Source organism: Perca flavescens, chromosome 6, assembly GCF_004354835.1.
Source record: "Perca flavescens isolate YP-PL-M2 chromosome 6, PFLA_1.0, whole genome shotgun sequence".
Classification (NCBI taxonomy): domain Eukaryota; kingdom Metazoa; phylum Chordata; class Actinopteri; order Perciformes; family Percidae; genus Perca; species Perca flavescens.
Genome location: NC_041336.1, coordinates 11,621,225 through 11,641,964, shown reverse-complemented (window position 1 = coordinate 11,641,964; position 20,740 = coordinate 11,621,225). Strand labels below are relative to the sequence as shown.

The 20,740-nt window shown below is 41.5% G+C and overlaps 1 protein-coding gene across 3 annotated transcripts in view; it reads right to left on the bottom strand.

Annotated features, from left to right (window-relative positions):
- Nucleotides 1-2,355: 2,355 nt before the first annotated feature.
- mtmr11 (myotubularin related protein 11) overlaps nucleotides 2,356-20,740 on the bottom strand; it is a 36,080-nt gene continuing 17,695 nt past the window's right edge. For 2 of the 3 annotated variants that reach the window (XM_028581214.1, XM_028581216.1), the window contains exons 5-17: nucleotides 20,098-20,237; nucleotides 19,435-19,519; nucleotides 17,555-17,702; nucleotides 17,040-17,127; nucleotides 16,153-16,241; nucleotides 15,353-15,480; nucleotides 13,375-13,453; nucleotides 12,882-12,952; nucleotides 11,061-11,233; nucleotides 10,634-10,804; nucleotides 10,094-10,312; nucleotides 9,096-9,416; nucleotides 2,356-4,529 (exon numbers count right to left, since the gene is read on the bottom strand). In XM_028581214.1, coding sequence (XP_028437015.1) covers nucleotides 4,077-4,529; nucleotides 9,096-9,416; nucleotides 10,094-10,312; nucleotides 10,634-10,804; nucleotides 11,061-11,233; nucleotides 12,882-12,952; nucleotides 13,375-13,453; nucleotides 15,353-15,480; nucleotides 16,153-16,241; nucleotides 17,040-17,127; nucleotides 17,555-17,702; nucleotides 19,435-19,519; nucleotides 20,098-20,237 — 2,165 coding nt within the window. In that variant the 3' untranslated portion in view covers nucleotides 2,356-4,076. The remainder of the gene's footprint in view (nucleotides 4,530-9,095; nucleotides 9,417-10,093; nucleotides 10,313-10,633; nucleotides 10,805-11,060; nucleotides 11,234-12,881; nucleotides 12,953-13,374; nucleotides 13,454-15,352; nucleotides 15,481-16,152; nucleotides 16,242-17,039; nucleotides 17,128-17,554; nucleotides 17,703-19,434; nucleotides 19,520-20,097; nucleotides 20,238-20,740) is intronic. The other variant, XM_028581215.1, reaches the window with a different exon arrangement.

Sequence of the window (20,740 nt, the reverse complement as noted above, 5' to 3'; positions counted from 1 at the left end):
TCAGAGGGAGCCACTTAGATTTTAAGAACATGTCTAATTTGGCTTCAGACAATTCTGTTCATTTGCTAAAATTATCCACTGCACCTATTAATGAGCTCCAACAGCCTGAGTCCGAGTCTGACACAGAATATACAGTCTCAATCTAAAGACAGCAGACACACCTCCACACTTTAAATTATGGAGTATTTACCAAGCTCCACCCTTACTGAGATCACTTCAGGTCTTGTTTTACCAGTTATTTATTCCCTGGAACAAATCTGTTCACCAACGTTACACTGGTGTTAGTGTGCACCGGAAAAGCCTGATCCCAGTGTTCCCATGATCTCGTGTTTTTAAGGTTTGGTTTAGAGTGTCAGGTGACTGGATCATTTTAAGTCTTTTATTTTTTTTTCCCAAACAAAGATGTCAAACATTCTCTAGTTCCAGCTTCTCTAATGTGAAGATTTGCTACTTTTCTGTTATATTACTGTAAATTGAATATATTGGACAAAACAAGAATCTAAAGAGTCAGCTTGGACTTTAATGGACATTGGTCACTATTCTCTGGCGCTTTATAGAAACGATGACTTGATAAATCAAAAACATGTTAATCAATAATATAAATATAATTAGTTGTAGCCCTAGTTTGGCTTGTTTGCTTTAGATTTCAAGCAAATCTGCTTTAAAGAAGAGCAACATGGAGCAAAGTTATACTATAAAACAGTGCTGAAATGATTAGTCGATTCATTTTGGAAATTTTTTGTGTCCAGTAAAAATGTGATTTGCTTATTGTTCCCTGTTATATTTAATTGCAAATTAAAAAACATGTTTTTAATAGTCTGAACAGTGAATCGATAAAAAAGTCAAACTATTCCTTTAAAGAATTGCGATCAAGATATTTAGTGAAACTAACAAATATTTTCCTTAATTAGTAATCAGTCAAATAACTTTTTATCGTTTGAAAAGTGCCGATCAGAATCTCTCAGGGCCACTTGTGAGGTCTTTAAATGTCTCGTGTTGTCTGACCAACAGTCAAACAACTCAAAGATATTCAATATACAATGATATTAAAAGCAGAGAGAAAAGCAGAAAATGCTCCCATTTGAGAAGCTGGAACCAGCCGAGGTTTGCCTTGAGAAATGACCATTAAAACAATTAATCAATTAACCTTTTTTTTTTTTTTTTTCTTTCATTTAGTTGCCTAATCATTTCCGCTGTGCAGTGTGATTGTGACTCATTTGCTGTTGACATCCTGACTGTCCCTCTCAGGTCTCCCACCAAGCAGAGCTCCAGCCAGGCCGGCAGCCTGGAGAGCAGCTCCCTGACGGGCTCTCTGTCGCTGGGCCCCGACCTGCCACACTGTCAGTGCTGCATCTCCTACGAGGCCCGCCTGAAGCGCCTCTCCTGCGGACACCTCTACTGCGACCCCTGCTGCGACCAGATCGTCAACCTGGCCTTCGAAGATATCGAGGGCCTGTCCGACTACCCTTGCCCCATGTGCAAGTCCATCCGGCAGCTGGGAGGCCTCGGCCCGTCCTCCTCCGGCTACTTCTACGGGCCTGATGGCATCCTGCAGCAGGAGCAGTGTACAGGGAAGGAGCACGGCAATCGCTGGGGGTAAAGTTGAAGCACGAGATGAATGTAGGGTCTCTTCTGATGTCGGACTCGAATCTTTTGCTTTCTTCAGCTATGAGCTGGTTGGTTTTAAAAGCACTGCCACTGCCGTTAAAGCTATGTGGTGACATGGACTGCAACTAACGGCCGTCCTGTTTTATTCTGTCGTCTGTGTTCATCAGGTGAACCGTGAGAATGCATGAGACTAACATCCATTGGTTCAAAGGGCCAAAATGCATCTCGGTACATGGTGGAAAACCTGCATGGCTTCGTAACAATTGTGGAAGAGAGGTCTCTTACATTTCGGTTTGTGTGGTGAAACAACATAATGAGCCAGAAAAAACACCTCCATTCATATTTTTAAAAGCCTGCAGGTTTTCGGCCTACTTCTGTATAAAAACACTGAGTCGAAACACTGGTTTTCATTCTACTGAACATGTTTTAACTGGAGAGACCGAACCGGAGCTTTACATGACTTAACTGTGCAGTAGATATTTTGTATTCAACATTTCCTGTCAGGCGAGTTTTTACTTTGTACATTACCTGTGAAAGTATTGAGCATTTTGCACATGATTCTCAAATTGTTTAATTCTAACTATACATATCATGCCAAGCGGTTGGATTTTAAATGACATGTACAGTGCCATGCTACTTTTTAAGTGTTCCAGATCATATGTAAATATTTATTTTGTTAAAAAATAAAGTTTGTGAGCGGTGTATGACAATTGACTTTTATTTTTGTGGCACGGATTATGAACACAGTTGAGTTTATGAACTAATAACACTTTATTTATCAGGATCCAAACATGCTGTAACAAAAATTATGTACATCTGGCAAATTTAAGTGATGTTCGTACCAAAAACATTAAATTATACGATACAGACCAACAGCTGTAGCAGTAGATCAAATTGGATTTTCCACGTGACAGGACAAAGACGACCTTATGTTTTTTTCCACAGAAGGCAAGCGAATGCATTGGCATCACACCTGGAAAGTTCTGAAATTGTAGCTATCGATGGGTCTTGCTATTGATGAATATTTACAACAATTTAATAATTCATAGTGCTATCATGTGAGGTACCTTTTGCCATGAGGGAAGGTCAGCATCAGTCATACATCTGACTGTCCTCCTGCCTAAAATAAAATTTAGAAAAAAAAATGCTTTTACAAATTCATAACAATTTCATCCGTCCGTGGAAATGACGCCAGTACATCTACTTGACACCCACATCATGCGAACAACAACCTGTTTGGATTTAAAGGCGCAGGACCAGTCAGACACTTCCAAGTCCTTGACCTAAATGCTGGCTGCATACTAATACACCTCCAGGCAGGAAAATAAAGAGAAGTAAACAGAGAGGAAAAAAAGCTTCCCTTTGCTTCCAACACTGGTACCTTTTTTAAGGTACGGCAATCAAAAGGCAGAATAATGTTGGTGTTTTTTGAATTACACCACGAAATGATAGAGAAACTCTCAAAATAATACTAACTTTGGTCAGAAACAATTCATAATTCACACTTATCTACATGTAGGACATCAAAAAATAGACCGATAATGGTCAAAGATATTTGAAAAAGATAAAAGTTTAGATAATATTTTATAACTAAAGCCCTGAAATCATGTCAGTCATGCAGGAGCTGAACTATACTGCAAAAAATATGTAGTGACTTAAGCCACATAACTGAATATAACTGAATATAGGCCTCTCGCTGCTCCCAAGTATGCATGCAAGTGGAGAGATATGATTAGAGCAGTACCAAAATAGCTTCATGCCCTAAATTCCACATTAGTCACAGCGCCTGCAAAAATTGTAGTTTTCAAAAAAGAAAATATTATAATAATCATTATCCAAACAATATTATATTATTCTATTTGAAGCTGCGATACAAAAACTAAGAAATTAACATTTTGCACATCAGCATGACATAATAAAGATCTAAAATAGCTAGTTGTCAAAAAAAAAATCTTCTGGAGACAAGTAGTCAAGTTAGATCCAGTGAAAACCAAATGTGTCCATTCACTGCAATGTGTCCTGTCAAAGTGCCCTTAAGAAACCGCCCTATCACCCTATTATCTATGACCCATTTTGGATAAGAAGCTAAAAATGGAAACTACAAGCTTTCGGTCTTTCTTGAAGGGTGACGTGACATGACAGCTTCTACTGCATTTTAAGATACTGCAAGATGTGCCTATGAAGCTCTGTTATACATTGTTAAGCATCTTCTTCACCTTGTCCTTTTTGTTTTAGATATATTTCATTGGTGGAATATCGAATAATACAATTTCTTTCTTTTTTTTTAATCACCACCAAAGTTTTTCTATCAAATACTGTTTGACATGAAACATGCGTCTTGGTCTCCCTTAGTACTGTACATGATACCAGTGAGGGATAAGTCAGTTTCATATTGTGCAGACAGATGATTTGGTTATAGTACCCGGTCGTAGATCGTATATGAGAACAGTAAAGACAAGGACCAGACCTCAGGAAGATATCGAGGACCCGTTGCTCTTAGGCAGCTTGGCGTTATTGGGTGCTGGGTAATAGCGCTGGTCAGGGCGGGCCTCTGCTACTGAAGAGTGGCCAAACAGGAAGGTGTGTTTGTTGCTGCCGCCATTGTCTTTGTGGCCGGGCCTGGATGGTGGAGCCGAGGCGGGCGGAGCGCCCTTGGAGGTCTGGTGGTTGGTGGAGGTAGGAGGGGGCGCCGCTGTGGCTATCGTCGCGCTCTGAGGCCTTGACGCTGGGAAGAGGAAGGTGCCATTGTTGGTGTTTTGGTTCAGGTTGGTGTCGGTCCGCCGGGGCTCGGCCATCATGCTGGCCGGCTTTATAGCCGTGCTGGTGGACACTTGCGCTAGCTTGTCTTTGAGCTGCTGCACCTCCCGGGCCAGCCGCTCCACAGGGTGGGGGTGGTTTGCGGAGATAGGGTGGGAGAACGCCTGAGGATGGAAGGCGACATGGTTCATTTTTCTTACATAAGGTAGTCACTAACTTAACATCTTCAACGGCATCGCACCCACCAGAGGGGTCCTAAGAATAATCTCAGAAGTCTTCATTAAAGAATAAGTCTGGTGATATTCTGTTTTTTCTTATTCTTATTGTTAACAAATCCCATGAAAACAAATGCACCATTTATTGTTGTTTGAGTAACATTTGTCAAACACTACAGTGCCCAGTTCTTTTAGAAAACATATTTTGTCTTTTTAATAGAAAAATTAGACTATATACAGTGACCTGATTTTAAAGACTAACGCCTTGGGTAGGGACAAATAGGCTTCAGGCTGAAAGCCACAGACAGGGTAGGGAAGTCACAAAGTATTGAGAGATGGACTAACGCATTGTTGATTTTGTTAACAAAAAAATACATTTCAAGCATTGTTATGTCAACATTACAAGGTAAAAGTTTATCATGTACACCTGTACAATCTAATGCAACCCAATCGTACAACCCTGCAACAAATTCTGCCTCCTACTTACTCCTAAGATTTCAATATTTCCCTTTTTCTTGACACTGTAAGGTGCCACCAAGCGCTGCGCTCAAAGTTCAAATTATTTCAACTTTGACCTCGCTGCTGCTGACCTTTCCAAGCGAAACCAATGAGATAACGGCTGTATGTGATATAGCCAGAAGTGATGATGACGTACACCTGCGCTATGCTTTGCATCTAAAGTGCCTGCACTATGCTCTGTGGCCTACCTGGCAGTGCGGGAAGAGTTCATTTCAGGCAGCTTTAGGGAGGTGTATAGTAACGTTTGATGCTGTTAGTTAGTGGTTATGTTGTGCCGAAATGCATTATACATGAGAGTTGTTTAGTGTTGTGTCAAGACTTTGATACTGTGAAAAAAAAAGACGACTCCCAACAACAACCATATTAAACGAGAATTAAGATGGGTTCTTGCTCCAGTTCTCTGGGTAATGAAACTTGTAACTGGTGTTTTGTTGTAGTGACTTCTGAATGAATAGATATATTGTGTCAATGCCGCTAAGAATAAAGAAAAGGGATTTTGTCAGCCTGGGGGTGGGGGACTTTAATGGTGTGTGGAATTGTAGAGGAAACACTAAAATTTCCCAGAAAAACATAATTTACTCTAATCTCTCTACACTGTTAACCTGAGTTGGTGTTTTAGCGGTAAGTTTGACTTGTTCCTTTACAGCTCCCTTAAAACCGAATAAATGACTGCACCTACTCACACAGCCCTTAGTCTCGCTTTGCCAGACCCTCCTCCGCAGCGCTGCGAAGGAGGGTCTGGCTAGTCCACACAGCATTACGGGATGGGAGAAAAATGTGCAGTGGTTTCTTATTTCTTTAAACCAATCACAATCGTCATGGGCGGTGCTAGGCACTGGGAAAAGCAGCGGTGCCGCTGCAAACTAGTCTCAGGAAGGAACTTGTTTTGGTGGAGCATGTGTACGTTCAAAAGTTGTTTTAGTCGTGCAACAGAGAACTCAGATTGGACAGATAGTCTAGCTAGCTGTCTGGATTTACCCTGCAGAGATCTGAGGAGCAGTTAACCATAGTCCTCAGAAATCCACCGGAGTTTAAAATTCCAACACAAACGAAACGGAAGGTAACGGACTTCCGGCTGATAAGAGTGAAATCCGGCGGAATTTCCGACGGCAACGGTACAATCCCGGAAGTGGAACATCATGGATGTAGACTACACAGCCCTCGGCTATTCCTAACATCACAATGGGGACACTGACAGACGCGCTGTTGCACAGACATCACAAAGGCTGTACCACGTCCATAGTGGGAGTTTGTCACTCAACAACTCAAACTAATCTACATATCAAAGAGACAACGTCATCTCTTGAACAAGCAGTCATGATGTGAGAGGATGCAACCCAGCAGATGGGTGGAACCTTTGTGTAGGATGTCACCCACTTGATAAACCCAATGACAAATCGGCACTTCCTGTAGACACTCAACCCTGCATTAGGTAAATTAGACAGCAGATGAGGAGTGCTGCTTATCTGATGGTTCTGTATACTTATACACATGTTAAATATATATTTGGCTTTGAATGCATGCCTGAAAAATCTACTCACATTATAGTGTAGATACTAAATGTCAAATAGCGTTTTGTGTTTGTGGTTCGCCACTTACAAACCCTGATTTTGTTGAAGCACCAAATAATCAGCCCAAATCCAAACATTTCCTCCCAGCTTGCTTTTAAAGTTTTGAAAGCTCTGTGGTGAGTCGTCAAAATAATCTACATTGAGCTGGGAGGAAATTTGTGAATTCAGGAGGCTGTAACAATCTCTTAGGGCCCTATCTTGCACTCAGCGCAATTGCCTTTGTACACCGACGCATGTATCATTCCTATTTTGCACCCGACGCACAGCAGACTTTTCCCTCCACAGACGCACGTCAGTAAAATAGGGAATGTATTTGCGCTCCCGGGGGCGGTTCAGCGAAAAGAGGAGGTGTGTTCCGGCGCATACGTTACTTGGTGCTATTTTGCAGTTTCAGAAAACAAATCCGCCACTGACCAGGAAAAACCTGGTCTAAAGTCAGTGGCGCGTTATTCAGATGCTATTTTAGGGGCGCATGCTTGGCCATAATGTAGCGTGTGCACAATGCGCATACACTTCTCTCATCTAAACGGACGCAGCAGTTCCCATTTTTGCAAACCATACATAATTACAAAGGAAAATATGACTGAAAATGCGCTTCAGGTGTTTGGATCGGTCAGGAGGCACTTTACAGTACAGTCCTCAAAAAGTCGCAGCATTCTTTGTGGGTTGTTGTGATTTACACAACATTTCCATGAATCATGGATGTGTTGATGACATAAATGAGGAAATATTAGAGGACTTAAGAAGACGTGATGTTGAATTACGGCGGGATCTGGTCCGGGAGTAATGCGCGATGTGCTCCTGGTGGAGCGGGTGGATGGAGATGGAGTTGGGGGAAGAGGAAGGGGCACAACAGGAGCAGGTGGTGCGTTTGGAGGCCCACGCTCCATGGCTGCAGTAATCTTCTCCAGACTTGAGGAGATACGCCCGAGAGGAGCAGCAACATCGCCACCCGGTCAAGACGGGCATTTATTACTTTGCCGCATCCCGGACAGCTCCCGCTGGCGTGCGCCAAGCAAATCCGCCGTCATAATAGCAATCCGCCATGGAACAAGCGCGCCTGCTCTTAAAGGGAAGGTGAGATGACGCTCTGATTGGTTTATTGCACGTGACGCCCAAACCACACCTAGCTACTTCAGACCAACCCATTTTAGATTTGCGTCGGGCGCAAGACTCATTTATCCCGCCGTTAGAACAGCAACAGCGCCCGAGATCCGCCCACAAAGCTACTTGCGTTTTGCGTTTCATACTTGCGTTTCAGATCGTTAAAATGCAGCAGTGGAGTTTCAAATACGGATATGTCAACAAGTTGAACGGTATAGCTCTCTGATGTGTGTTTTTAATGGGTCGTACAACAATGGAGTTCTGTGGCACAGGGGCATTGGCTACAGCACAACATCATTGTTGGGTTTTAGTCTCCTCGGGAGAATTTAGGATAATGATAAAAAGATCAAATAAGACCAGCCTCAAACTTTAAGTCAGTTGTTCCAAACCATGCTGACTTGTGACCCTTTTAAACAGAGTAATGTCTATTTGTGGCCCCTCATCACAGATAACGGCCTAAGTGTGGACACTTCAACTAAGGGGTGTTTTTTCCATCTCAGATTTTTAGAGGACTGAAGAGGTGGGGAAAAATAGAGACAAAATATATATAGCGTAACAGCAGAACAGTATATAATATAATATATATAGACCACTAAAAAAAATACACACATTTTGTTTTCAAGATTTAGTTGAGAATTTAGAGAGATACAGTATATGAAGTTACGATTCTGATTCACTATCATTCTTATTTAAGTATTCCAAACCACCTAGAGGTGCAAGATATATCGACTCAATATTGTTATCGCAATAGTTTGTTTATTTTGTGGAGCGCTGCGTCCCGTCCGTGGGCTGTGTGGCTTAGTTGTGTTCGATTTAGAGCCCGCTTGAAACGCTGTAATGATCATGTTTCATTGGCCAGTTACCGTGCCACTTGCACATGTTAGTGCACGTCAGCGCACGGGTCCACTACGTGACAAACCCTATGGAGCGTACCACGTGTGTGCATATTTAGACAGAGGGACAGTGTAAGTGAAGAAATAGATAGAGACAACAAAACGGAACGAATCAAGAGAAGCGAAAGAAAAGTGGTGTCTTGTTCTCTTCATTTATTTATTTTCTACTGTACAACCAGTAAAACATGTCCTGTTCTGGTCCTTATGTATCTGTTGAAATAAACCTTGTGTTGTAAGAAAACTTTAAAACTTTAATTTGTTATGAATCTATTTTGATGCGTTTTCCCGTAACTTTTGTAATTTTACATATATTTAAAAATATCAAAATTAATATCTATATCGCAATATTCATAATCAATATCGCAATACCACATTATATCGCAATACCGTGCAACCCTAAAACCACCTATGAAACACTTCCATCATACCTGTGCATGGAGAGCCCCCCGGAGGTAGCACTCCCTCCACAGGCCCATGCAGGGCCCCATGAGGAGAGGCAGTAAGGGCTCAAAGGGGTCAAGTGGTCCTTGAGGTGCGGAGGTGGAAGTGAGGCCTTGGGGAAACTCAGCCAGGGCCCACGCTTTCAGCAGCCTCTCCAGGCCAGGCACGTTCTCAGAGGACGGCGCCCTGCGATGGCTCTTCTTGTAAACGCCTGAAGTGCCGCTGCGCCAGGGAAGCAGGTTAGCAGGACAGGAGAAGGTGCCTCGAGAGAGGAGGAAGACTGAGCCGGGGATGGTGTCAGTCAGCTGCTGGGCAGGAAAAGATACTGTCAGTCAACGTTGCAGACACCTGCAAAAGTAACCTAACAATTGAATTGTCATTCACAGTAGTAGTGTACTGTGGGTATGTGTAAAGAGTGTAAAGAGTATGTACTGTAGGTACCTATTTTTAAATAATTAACAAAATCTCGTATTTCACTGATCTGCACTTCTCTAATCAGAGAAGAGCAAGAAATCAGTGATGGTCAGTGGGAACAGCATTATGTTCAGCCTGTTCCCAAGGAGTCGATTTGATTTGGTTGCATGTTTTATGGTTGCCACAAGAGGGTGCAGTGGCCTGTTGCAAATACTATGTCAGCTCCATAAGGAGATTAGACAATTTCCCAATAACAAATTCTGTAACAGTCCCTCATGTTCTCTGGTACTGATAACCCATTACTATGTACTGACTTAAGTTTTTACCTTTATTCATCAGTGAAGATTATCTGTTGAAAACATTGTGTTGCGTTCTAGCAATATCACAGTAAGCATCCAAACTGACATTTGTATATGCACACAATTGAAATTATCCATTTTGAGTCAAAAGCTGCAAAGAAATTAACATCCCAACATGGGTTTGGTCTCTGATGTAAGGCACTGTTAAACCCAGAGCTCCCAACATGGCCACTAGAGGGTGTGTTGCATCATGAAAGAGTTGGCAGCCCTACCCTGTGTGCGTCTGGGTTGGTGTTGAGGTTTCCATTGAGCAGCGGCTGGAGAGGAGGGATTGGGGGGACGGGTTGGGTGAAGCGGTCTCGTCTATGCTTGCTGTACTGCAGCGACCAGTCCCACACCGAGGGTAGAGGAGGGTCAGAGGGATCTGAGGAAGAATCCGGATGAAGCACGTCTCTCCAGCCATTGACTGGTGTGTAGGACTGCCCGATGTTCTGGTTAGAGTAGGATATACATTTCATTTGTCTATGTTCATACCAACATTTCTTTCTATGTATGTTTGTGCACCAATTTTCTAATATACCCGCTGTAATCATTTAGGTGCTATGTCTAAGTCTGTTTTAATAAAACAAAAACAGGTATAGAAAACAGAGCGTATCACATAGATCCAGAAATATCTCTATAATATATAGATGCAGCAAATGATATTGTGATGACTTTAAAATGTGATAAAATGTCGCTGTCTAAGGCTCTATTATAAAGATGACAGAAACAGAGTTGTCAAAATACCAAAGCCCCTCTCAATTGTCCAGTACCTGGGAGCGTTTGCATCTCTCTCGCTGGCAGTTGGCCAGGAAGCTGGAGAAGAGTGGCAGGTGGATGCTGTCATGCAAGGCCAACAGGAAGTCATCTGTCAGCTGGAAGCGAGAGGGATACTGGGACAAGAGCTGCCAAACACAGTCCAGGAAGAGCAGGAAGACTGGAGCCTGCAGGGACAGAGGGAAGGGGAGGTTAGTTACTAAGTAAGTGAACTTTATTTCTTTATCTTTAGCGTCTTTCAAAAATCAGAGTTACAAGGTGCTTCACAGGTCCACATAAAAAAACAATACCATAAAATACAACAATAATTTCAGGTCAAACACTGGTGAAATAAAAAAAATATAAAAGATAAATAAAACTCTGTATAATTCTATGGTTGCATAGTTTAACTTGCGATTGTCACTGTCCAATGCGAGCTCTCACCTCCTCCTTGTCGTTGTCGCGGTGGTAGTTGATGCGGCTGTAGAAACGGTGGCCTGCCATCACCCACTCCTTCTGCACCAGGCTCTGGAAACCTTGCTGGGTCCGACAGTGGGGGTCACACATCACCTGCACCAGGCTGGACACCACACAGGCCATGTCCCGGTCATCCGCCTCTGTAAGTTCAAAACAGTGGGAAACACTATTACCGGACAGTTATTTTTTACATCAACCTGCTGGAGATGTGGCAATGTCTGCCGTTTACAGTGTCTGGTTGTTCTGGCTCGACTATAGACCAACTGACACCGCTACTGTTTCCAATTTTAGAGCACCACTAGGGGGACACACAATCCTCTCATTTACAACCACCATTTCATTCTGCTCTTATTCCTCTTAAGGCTTGTGCTTAACATTAGAGAGAGGGAAATACAAAGACCCAGTGTCAGACACAACAAGAGAAAAAAGGGAGAGGCACTCTGAGAGACAAAAGGTGTCTTGGGCTAGTGTAGGCAAATTTCTGCAGTCTAATATTTATGGCTGATCCAGCAGCCAGACACAGATCTGCTGCATCAAGGAGACTTAGAGCACGACTGATATATGAACTTCTTAGCTAAACAGGCGTTGTAAAAGCCAGCCTGATGTTAAGTCACTTGCAGCTGCAGAGTGGCTGAGAAAGTCAAACACAAGTAGCCAGTTGTAAACATCCTTAGCTGAAAACGGCCATTGTTTGAGTAAGCAGTGTTGAGTCTGTCTCTCTGGGTGTTTATGAATGCACCACAGGCAGCCAGACCAGATGATTAGAAATCAACAACAGCCTACTGTGTGTAAAATGAGTCATAAAATGGAATCTAAGGAGTTCTACAAAATATTATTTATTAAAATAACCATTGTTTTGCCCCTGTTCCTTCACCGTCAGAAACATCTATAAGTGCTCCACGTTACTGTTCCTTGGTAGCCTCAGCAATTACAATGTCAGGAGCCAGAACAACAATAACGCAACAAATCAGTTGGCAATAACTTGAGGAGGTGAAAGCTGACAGGAACCCCAGCCAGACACTCTGAGGTCACCCTCACTGCACGTTTGGGTCTACCTGGTGTGTCCAGTAGTGTTCCCCGTCACCTGATCCACCTCACTGCCAGTTGGTGATCAGTTGACACTTTTACTCCACAACAAACAACAGTCAGCACGTTCCTTTTCCTGACACACCGTCCTATAGCGGTGACCCTCTTGATTTAAGGGGTAAACTCCCAAACAGCAACATTCAGACGGGGGCTTGGGAGTATCCCCACACCTGCTTGGTACCTCCAAGGCAGGAGAAGTTTGGTGCATGAGCCAGTGCTGTGTGAAAAAAATAAGCCAAGCTATATCTACAGTTGGTACCACTGCTACCTTCCACAGTTAGCTATGTCTCCCTCCCCACCAAAGAGGCGGCCCTTTTACGTCCAAAGAGCCAGTCTTCAAAAGTATACATTTTACATTTACTTTGTGTACAAAGGGTCTTAAGATAAACGTATGTCTTCAATAATATGTTTTTATTTCATGTCATCAATTATTTCCATGAGGTAGATGTCATATTTCGTATATGGAGTCTATACTGCCTTTCACAAGCAAACACAACAGTTGCAGCCAGGTGTTACTGTGTCTTTAGAAGCCTGTTGTTTGGAGGCCCATTGACTGTGTGCATGTAGGCTCAGTGGAGTGTGCTTGTCGCCGGTACATAGCTACTTCAGGGCAAGCCCTAATGTGGAATTAATGAGAGGGAGGCACCGTGAATAATGAATGGATTGACTAATATGAGCCGGGGTCCTGGTCACGTGACTCACCTTGCAGTGCTACAGTCAGGTGACCGCCGCGAAGCAGGCAAGCTACCTCTGAAGCTTTCCTCAGACAGGACCTGGAGACAGAGAGGCAGGTGGATAATATCAAACCAGATACATCTCATTACAGTTACAAACACAGTAATCACAATACAATTATTCTTTTATGATTTACAAATCGGTAAATAAATATAGGAGTTTCCCCTTCAAGAATAATGTATTTAACAAACATACAGTAAATTGAACACGTGAACATAAAGCTGAAAGTGTGGCTGTATTTGAATATAAACCTGGTACTTTAATTAGCATCTTTTTACTTTTACAAACTTACAAAGTCCTAAGTTCAAGGATTTTAAATGCCCTAGATCACAACTCCAAACATTCCTTAGCCAGTTATCAGTCAGTCAGCACACGTTTAACAATAAAAAGCCATGGGTAGGAAGATACCATTTTATTACGGATGTCAAGATTTGCCAGACAGGCCAATCAGAGCGGTTACCTGGTGTAATCTAGCCAGTGGGTGCTTTCCAGGGTAGATAACCATTTGTCATCAGGCACAGACATTGAGGTGGAGATATCTAGAAGCCAAAACAGTATAAAGACAAAACACGTTCAGACATTACGAACGGTTTCAGTACGGAGGATGAAAAAGAAGTTGAATTAAATGTCTTAATTCCCTTTTTCTTTTTTATCAGGGGCAGTTTACCCAGTAATTAATCTTGAAAAACATTACAAAAAAAACAACATATAAATCAGTACATTTACAAAACTTAATACTGCAGTCTAGTTGTTACCGACTGAGCAATATTCGTTAGACATTAGACTGAAAAAACATTTCACACCAACAGAACTACCTCCTCAAAATAAATCATCCACATCTTGAATGGGACCCTAAACGCAAAATCCACATAATCTCTGGGAGATTAGCCTTTAATACAATCCCTAAAGTCCATTTTCATTTTCTGTCTAGTTGTTGTGAAGACTCAAAGCCCACTGCTAGTAAGCCGACCAAATACACCGGAGTGGCTGTTTTTACAGGACAATCCTCTCAGCTGTGAAGCCTTCACCCAAAAAAGACAAAACACTAAACTGACGAATGTGTGAACCGTGATAATCAGTGCCCTTTACGCATTGTACGTGTGTAAAAGAGTGGGAGTGTGTATGAGTGTAAGATAGGTCAGCATTTCAGTTCCAGGGCCAGTAGTTGTAGACGACCATGAGTTTTCTGTGTTTACTCAACCATGGAATGTGCTGTGTGTGCCTCCATTACAAAAAGACTAAAATAAAGACCATCTCGCTAAGCCTATATTGAGCTGCCACTGTATGAGTTTCAGACCCAAACAAATCTGAAAAACAGTGATTTAATTATACAGTTTGAAATGTACAACAAAAATAAAGAACATAGGAATTCTGCTCTGTAGGAATTTAAAGAGCCTCAGTGATTTGGATAACAAATTGACTCTCCAAATAAATAAGTGACTTAAGTGAATAAATATTATCAAATGCAATGACACCTGCCGAATGTTCAAGATCCTGAATGGCAAAGCTCCTCCACCACTCAATACTTTTATTTAGCAAAAAAATTCTAACAATAGAACGACTGGGTCTGTTCTGAGAGGGGACTGTGTAACCCCTTACAGGTCCAGCTCCTTTAGGCAATCATGCTTTTCTGTTTAGAGCCTCTAATAGGTGGAACACTACCAAATGAAACAAGAAACTGCAACACCTACCATAACTTCACGCAAAGTCTCAAGGCCTGGCTCTTGGAAAGTCAGACTTGTCAACATTTTTTATCTCCTGGTAGTTTTATATTATTGTCGTTATCACTGCTGACCTGCTGCTAACATATTTGATGTTTGATGTCTTGCCCGGTGTCAAATATAGCCCGCACTGCATTTCTTGGGTATGTATGAAAAATGTACTTGTATTTTAATTATTTTACCATCTAATTAACCTGTGCTGTATTAACACCTCCCTCATGAGTGATGTAGCCTATTTCATCTTTTTATTACTGCTGGTTCCAGCTTTGCATGGTTGAACGGTGCAAGAACATGTCTCGGGTCTGTGTTTCTTGGCTGCTTCCTGTAGCTCTGCATGGCTTACTGAGAAAGCGTATTTGTTGCTCTAGCTGTCTGTATGGTGTCTTGTTGACTTCTGTCTCTACAGTTTAAGCAGTACTAATGTCTTGCTGTTTCCGGTTACTCTGGTCTAAAATCATCTGGCCAAAGGACTACAGTTGAGAACACTGGCACATTTACAGAAATGTTAATTAATGTCATTTAGAAAATAAATAAGAAATAAATATGTTTTTTTGTGTCAAAAACCCCTTAGTCCACATCACTGACATGATAGAGTTTTATTTTTATAACAATTGGAAGCTTAGCTTGTCAAAATTCTATATATGGTTTAGTTTTTTTGGTACTGTGTGTGAACACATATTTGCTCAGGGGTTGTGTGTATTCATGTCTTATCCCCACCTCCCAGACAGAGGGCGCGCAGGCGGCTGTGTGCCAGCTGGATATCTGCAGGTGAGGGTAGCTCCTCGCCCAGCTCCACCACCACGCACAGAGAGGAATGGCAACCAAACAGGATCATCTCCAGGTTTCTATAGAACAGCACATCCTGTTGTTAACACACTGCCACACCTGCAACAAGCTACTTTGGAACTAAGTTGACTTTCATTGGCTTTTTACTCATAGCGTCATAAACAGTGGATTTCATTTCCAAAGACTTGACAGCTTAATGTGAAATGCCTTTAAAAGTCTATAAGAACACATCATATTTTCCCCAGAAATGTTCTTTCAGTTGTAAAAATTGGAATGCAAGTTGAGTCTGCTATTCGGATTTCACACTGTATTGTGTTGCTTTTAAACCGCAGTCTCAAGCTTCTTTAACAGCTTGCCATATTTACAGTAATTGTGGCCAGCTTCTGTTTAAGTGAAGACTATTTCAGCAGTTTGGTTTCCTGTGTTCAGATAACTATCAATAACAACACTGCATCTTCTCTACAGGATGACTCAAATAAACTGACGGAACTAATAAACTGCACGCAGACAACTCTGCTGGACTGTGAACAAAAAAGGGTTTTACAGGACCTTTAAGACCTAACATCCCCTAGTTTTTAGTTTACTGTAACCCATGCTTTGCTTTGTGATAGTTACAGACTGCATTCAAGGCTACAGCTAAATCATCTTAAACCACATTCAAATGTTAATGCTTACACCGACAGATACAGGAGCTAAAATCCATTTGGAAATCATCAAACACACGTACACACCTGATGTCGTCTTTCTCGTGGTAGATGTTGTTCTGGAAGCTGGACATTCGCATTAGATCACTGCCTCGAGGGTGTCGCCAACACCAGCGCTGCAACACAAAACACAATTTCCCCCTTTTTAATGAAACGTTCTACACTGTAAAAAAAATCCCCCAAGGCACTTACTGCATCTGAGTTCATCTTGTAATTTGTCTCACAGTAATGTTAATAAGAAGGGAAAACATATCTAAAAGATGACTGATGAAGATCATTCTATTACAATATATAATAAACACTTGGGAAGGCAAGAATTTCTACTTTTCTCAAGTTCCAAATTTAGCTTTAAAAGTTAGCACCATCTTCGGCTGTACTTAAAATACTGGGAAAAAAAACAACGTGCTGGTATTGCCTCCACGCGGCTCTCACAGACCATTTCCCAACGCGTGAAATACCAATGTTTTTTTACGGCGACATGCACTTACATGTGCACGCTGCCGGATTGGCTATCAAAACAAAGAACAGAGAAGCCCAGATTACATCACACACAGAGGTAGTGTGAATTAATTCTCTGCTCAGGACGCCACTTCACCATATCTTAACATAGGAAATATTTGTTTGCTGCTATAGTAATGTTCTGAATGTCGAGGACAGTCATTTTAAAGCATGCAAAGTCAAACTGGCAACTTGCATCCCCCCCCTGGCAAATCATAACCTGATAAAAATAATATATAAAATCTGTAGAAATTGTATACAAATAAAATATTATGAATAAAAATGCTTTGAAAATAATATTTCATAGGACTGAGGCTGCTAACATGAATGATTAAACCACTCTTAAATGAGTGGCTTTAGGTAGTGATGGAGGTGAAGGTTAAATCAAAATGTTTCTCAATACTAAGTGCACTTACTGGGATGCGTCCTTCATTGAAATGGGCGAAGCTTTTCTTCAGCTCAGTGTCTAAAACCTTCTGTGGAACCACGATGGACCTTGGCAGGCTGACAGAAAACAGAGAGAATACACAGTTTTATTGACAGAATATAAATGGTAGAGTGATGGCATGGATGAGATTTTTATGTTTTCAAAATGCCATCAACTTTGGCCTTTTTAAACACATCAGTTGAGCAAACTAAGTGGTCTGCTTTGTGTCTTTTATAGGAGTTTTGCCTTGGCTTTGCCTGAGATTCTCAATTTCCTTCATGTTTTGCGAAACGGTGCTTCTCAGACATTCTCTGGTAAAGGACTTGCAAGCAGATGTATTCACACAGTCCAAAGAAAAGTGTTGCTGGTACAGTAGATAGCATTTTGTGTTTTTCAACACTCTTGGTTAGTAGAGAACACTGAGGAGAGGATATCTGGAAAAAAACTGACATACCATAGCATACCACATTTAAACAAAGATGTGTTTGCTACTATACATTTTACCTGGTGGACATCTCGAAGCGGTCATTGACCGAGCTGACTCTCCAGCCAGTGGCCCCGCATCTCTCCAGCTCTTGCTCCCAGTCTGAGGCAGACTCATACCAGTTCATGTGGGTGTTTCGGTGACGGTTGCTTAGAAACTGCTTCATTTCTGGAGGAAGAAAGTGATTTCAAACATCTTAATAATGCACAATATCTTGGTTATCAGAAGGTTAACATGCTTTTGGTGTTGACATTTTCGGTGAGAAGACCAAGTAGGAGTATGTGATGATATTGTGACTTTTAAATCATCACTTATATGACTTTCATATTTTAAAAAATTATCCATTTTGGGAAATTTTCTAAAGAGATGAATCAGGGGCAGCAATTTTGCAAAATAAAACAGTGAGCCCAGGTGTGGTATAAAGCTACTGCAGAGGACTGATTAGTAACTAATAGGGTATTAGTCTTGTGTATCATGAGTAGAGCGGATTAATTGTTGAGGTCATTTCTGTGAAATATTTTTGTTTCCAGGTGTGTGGAAAGTGAGGTCGTCAACGCATTGACCACACCAGACACACTTGACCCCTGCGGCAGAGTTGAATTGTGGGTCATCTAGCGACTTGTTTCAGAGGGAGGGCTTGCATTATTTATCCAACAGCTGACAGTCATCCACAGCCTGGTCAGCCTGGTGTAGCTTTAACATATTACAATGTAATGTACAGATGGGCTCGTATTACTCTATATGGTCGAGGTGAACAGCCAGTGGCTTGCTTACAAGTGGGCGTAATGGCGGAGAGTTTTCGTTTTGTTGGTGAGATGTCCTACTGAGTTGGACTCCGTCTCTCCGATTAATTTGCTTTCCCAAATTGAGGCTTTCAATCACTGTCAAAAGCCATGAAATGTTTATTGAGCCTTGCCTTCAAACCACTCAGAGGTTTCCTCACATATGGGCATGGTTTCAATGGTTTTCATTGCATCATTTTTTTAGTAGAACATTTCTAATTTTGCCAGCCACAGCGGATGTGAGCTTTATTTTTTTCATTCCGCTCTACACAGAAACCATTACATTTCCTGTTTAATATTCTTTCCAGTCTTAAGAGGTGTGACATGTTCTGATGGTACGCCAAAAAGTTAAAATAGAATCAACAAACAACAACAAAACTCAAACACAAAACTAGATGAAACAGAGTTGAAGTCATGTATAAATGACAAACAGTGTTTTTTGGGTACATTCTGTCCCTGGAGGGTGAAAAATCAAACTGAAAACAGACGTGATGAAGGCACACCAAGAGAAAACATGCAAGGTTTTAAAAAGGAAGTGCAGCGACTAACACATTCACGCTGCGCTTCAGATTTATGTGGGCATTTGCTTCTCACTCTGAGCTGTTATTTCTATGAATATTCATCACAGTGAAATATGCAAAGAAATAAATTAATTATAGAATAATTTACTGATAAACACTTTAAAACGTCGAAGCTCAATCATTTCATGTCATTAACATCCAAACAGACACATGGATAAGGCTATAGTGCCTGAAACATGTATTCATTTTCCACATATCTCTGATATATACCAATATTATTTGATCTAGGTCCAAAATAGATCTACAATTTACAGGACATCTGTCGGTATATTAAGGTTGGTGTGACTGGGTTCAAACACACAGTAAACACCCTTTGGACCGAAGAGCATAACATTATTATAGCGAGTCTCATACATACCAAAGCAAAATCATGAAAACCCAGCAATGAGTGAGCTATATTGAAGCATCCCTCTATGTTCTTGGTGACTCAAGACAGCAGTAGGATGATAGACAGACCGATGAGGTATTGGACCAGTGCCAGGGAGGGAATGAATGGTTGTACAGTATACATGAGGGTGCATGCATTAAGCTACTCACCTACACTCCCAAGGGCAGCGTTCTGGAAAGATAAAACTGACCCGGGTTTAGGAGGCTGGTAGGTCTTGGCGATGGTGTAGGTTATCTGAGGAGGGGAAAACCAAAATGAGCCTATCAACATGACAAAGGTCATCAGCTTTCAACATCAATGCCCTGTAGTGTCAGATCATTGCTGTATGGTACAGATCAACTTCTCTACACAGAAGTGCTCTGAAATGACTAGTGAACAGTAGGACAGTGAACAGAGCCTTGAATCTAACTCAATTCACACACACACACACACACACACACACACACACGGGGACACACACACACACACACACACACACACACACACACACACAGAAAATTGCAGTTGCAGACAAATATTTACCACCCGTATTGCGCAAATATCTGCTCTGAGATGAATTTGGAAATTCCTTATAAGAAGGCATAAAACGGTACACTGAAATTCACCCATTAGAAAGAGCAAAAAAGAAGACTACATAAAAAACAATTCTATAAAAAGTGTTTTTAAAGGCTGAAAAACCACAATCAGTGGTTGTCTGCCAATTCCTGTTTTTAGGCTGTGCACTCACACATTCAGAATTTAAGCCAGTATTAGTCCTGGTCATGCTTAAAATGAGATCACTAAGTTCCTAAAATCAGGATATGGACGCACACCTCTATGACTTGTGCGTCAGGAGTGAGGCGGTCAAACAGGAAGCAGACGACTCGCAGATCCCTACAATAAAGCACCAGCTCCTCTGGTGTGAACTTGAGCGAGGAGTTTGGGGTCACCAGCTTGGTCCTGTTTGGGCCCACTGCAACACAGGAGGGGAAAAGGGGCTTAATTAGATATTAAACGGACAAATGGGTCAAGAGAAAAAGAACCCTAGAGTACAGGTTACCTATACTTACAGTATGTAGCTAAGATGTAATAGTGCTCCACTGAAATTTACTTTATAAAGGGAGCCAAAAACCTGCACAGTCTAACATGCAGTATCTGCTATTTAAACATCTGATTTTGCATGATAACATTTAAATTATGATGTTTTGGAAGTGCTTTTATCACCTGAATTAGTATTATTATGAACACTTTGTTTAGCTTTAATGCCACTTTATAATCCTTAAGATTTGAATGAAATCAAACCCAATATTTGATACTATTTATGGTCAGTATTTTTCTGCAATGTCCTATATTTACATTCAGGAAACAACTCTCTAAATAGCAGTTGATGTAATTAGTAATGGCGGAGTCCACGTTTGCTGCGGTATTAAACATCACTCTCGGTTACCACAATATCCACAGGTGTTGCCAAATCAA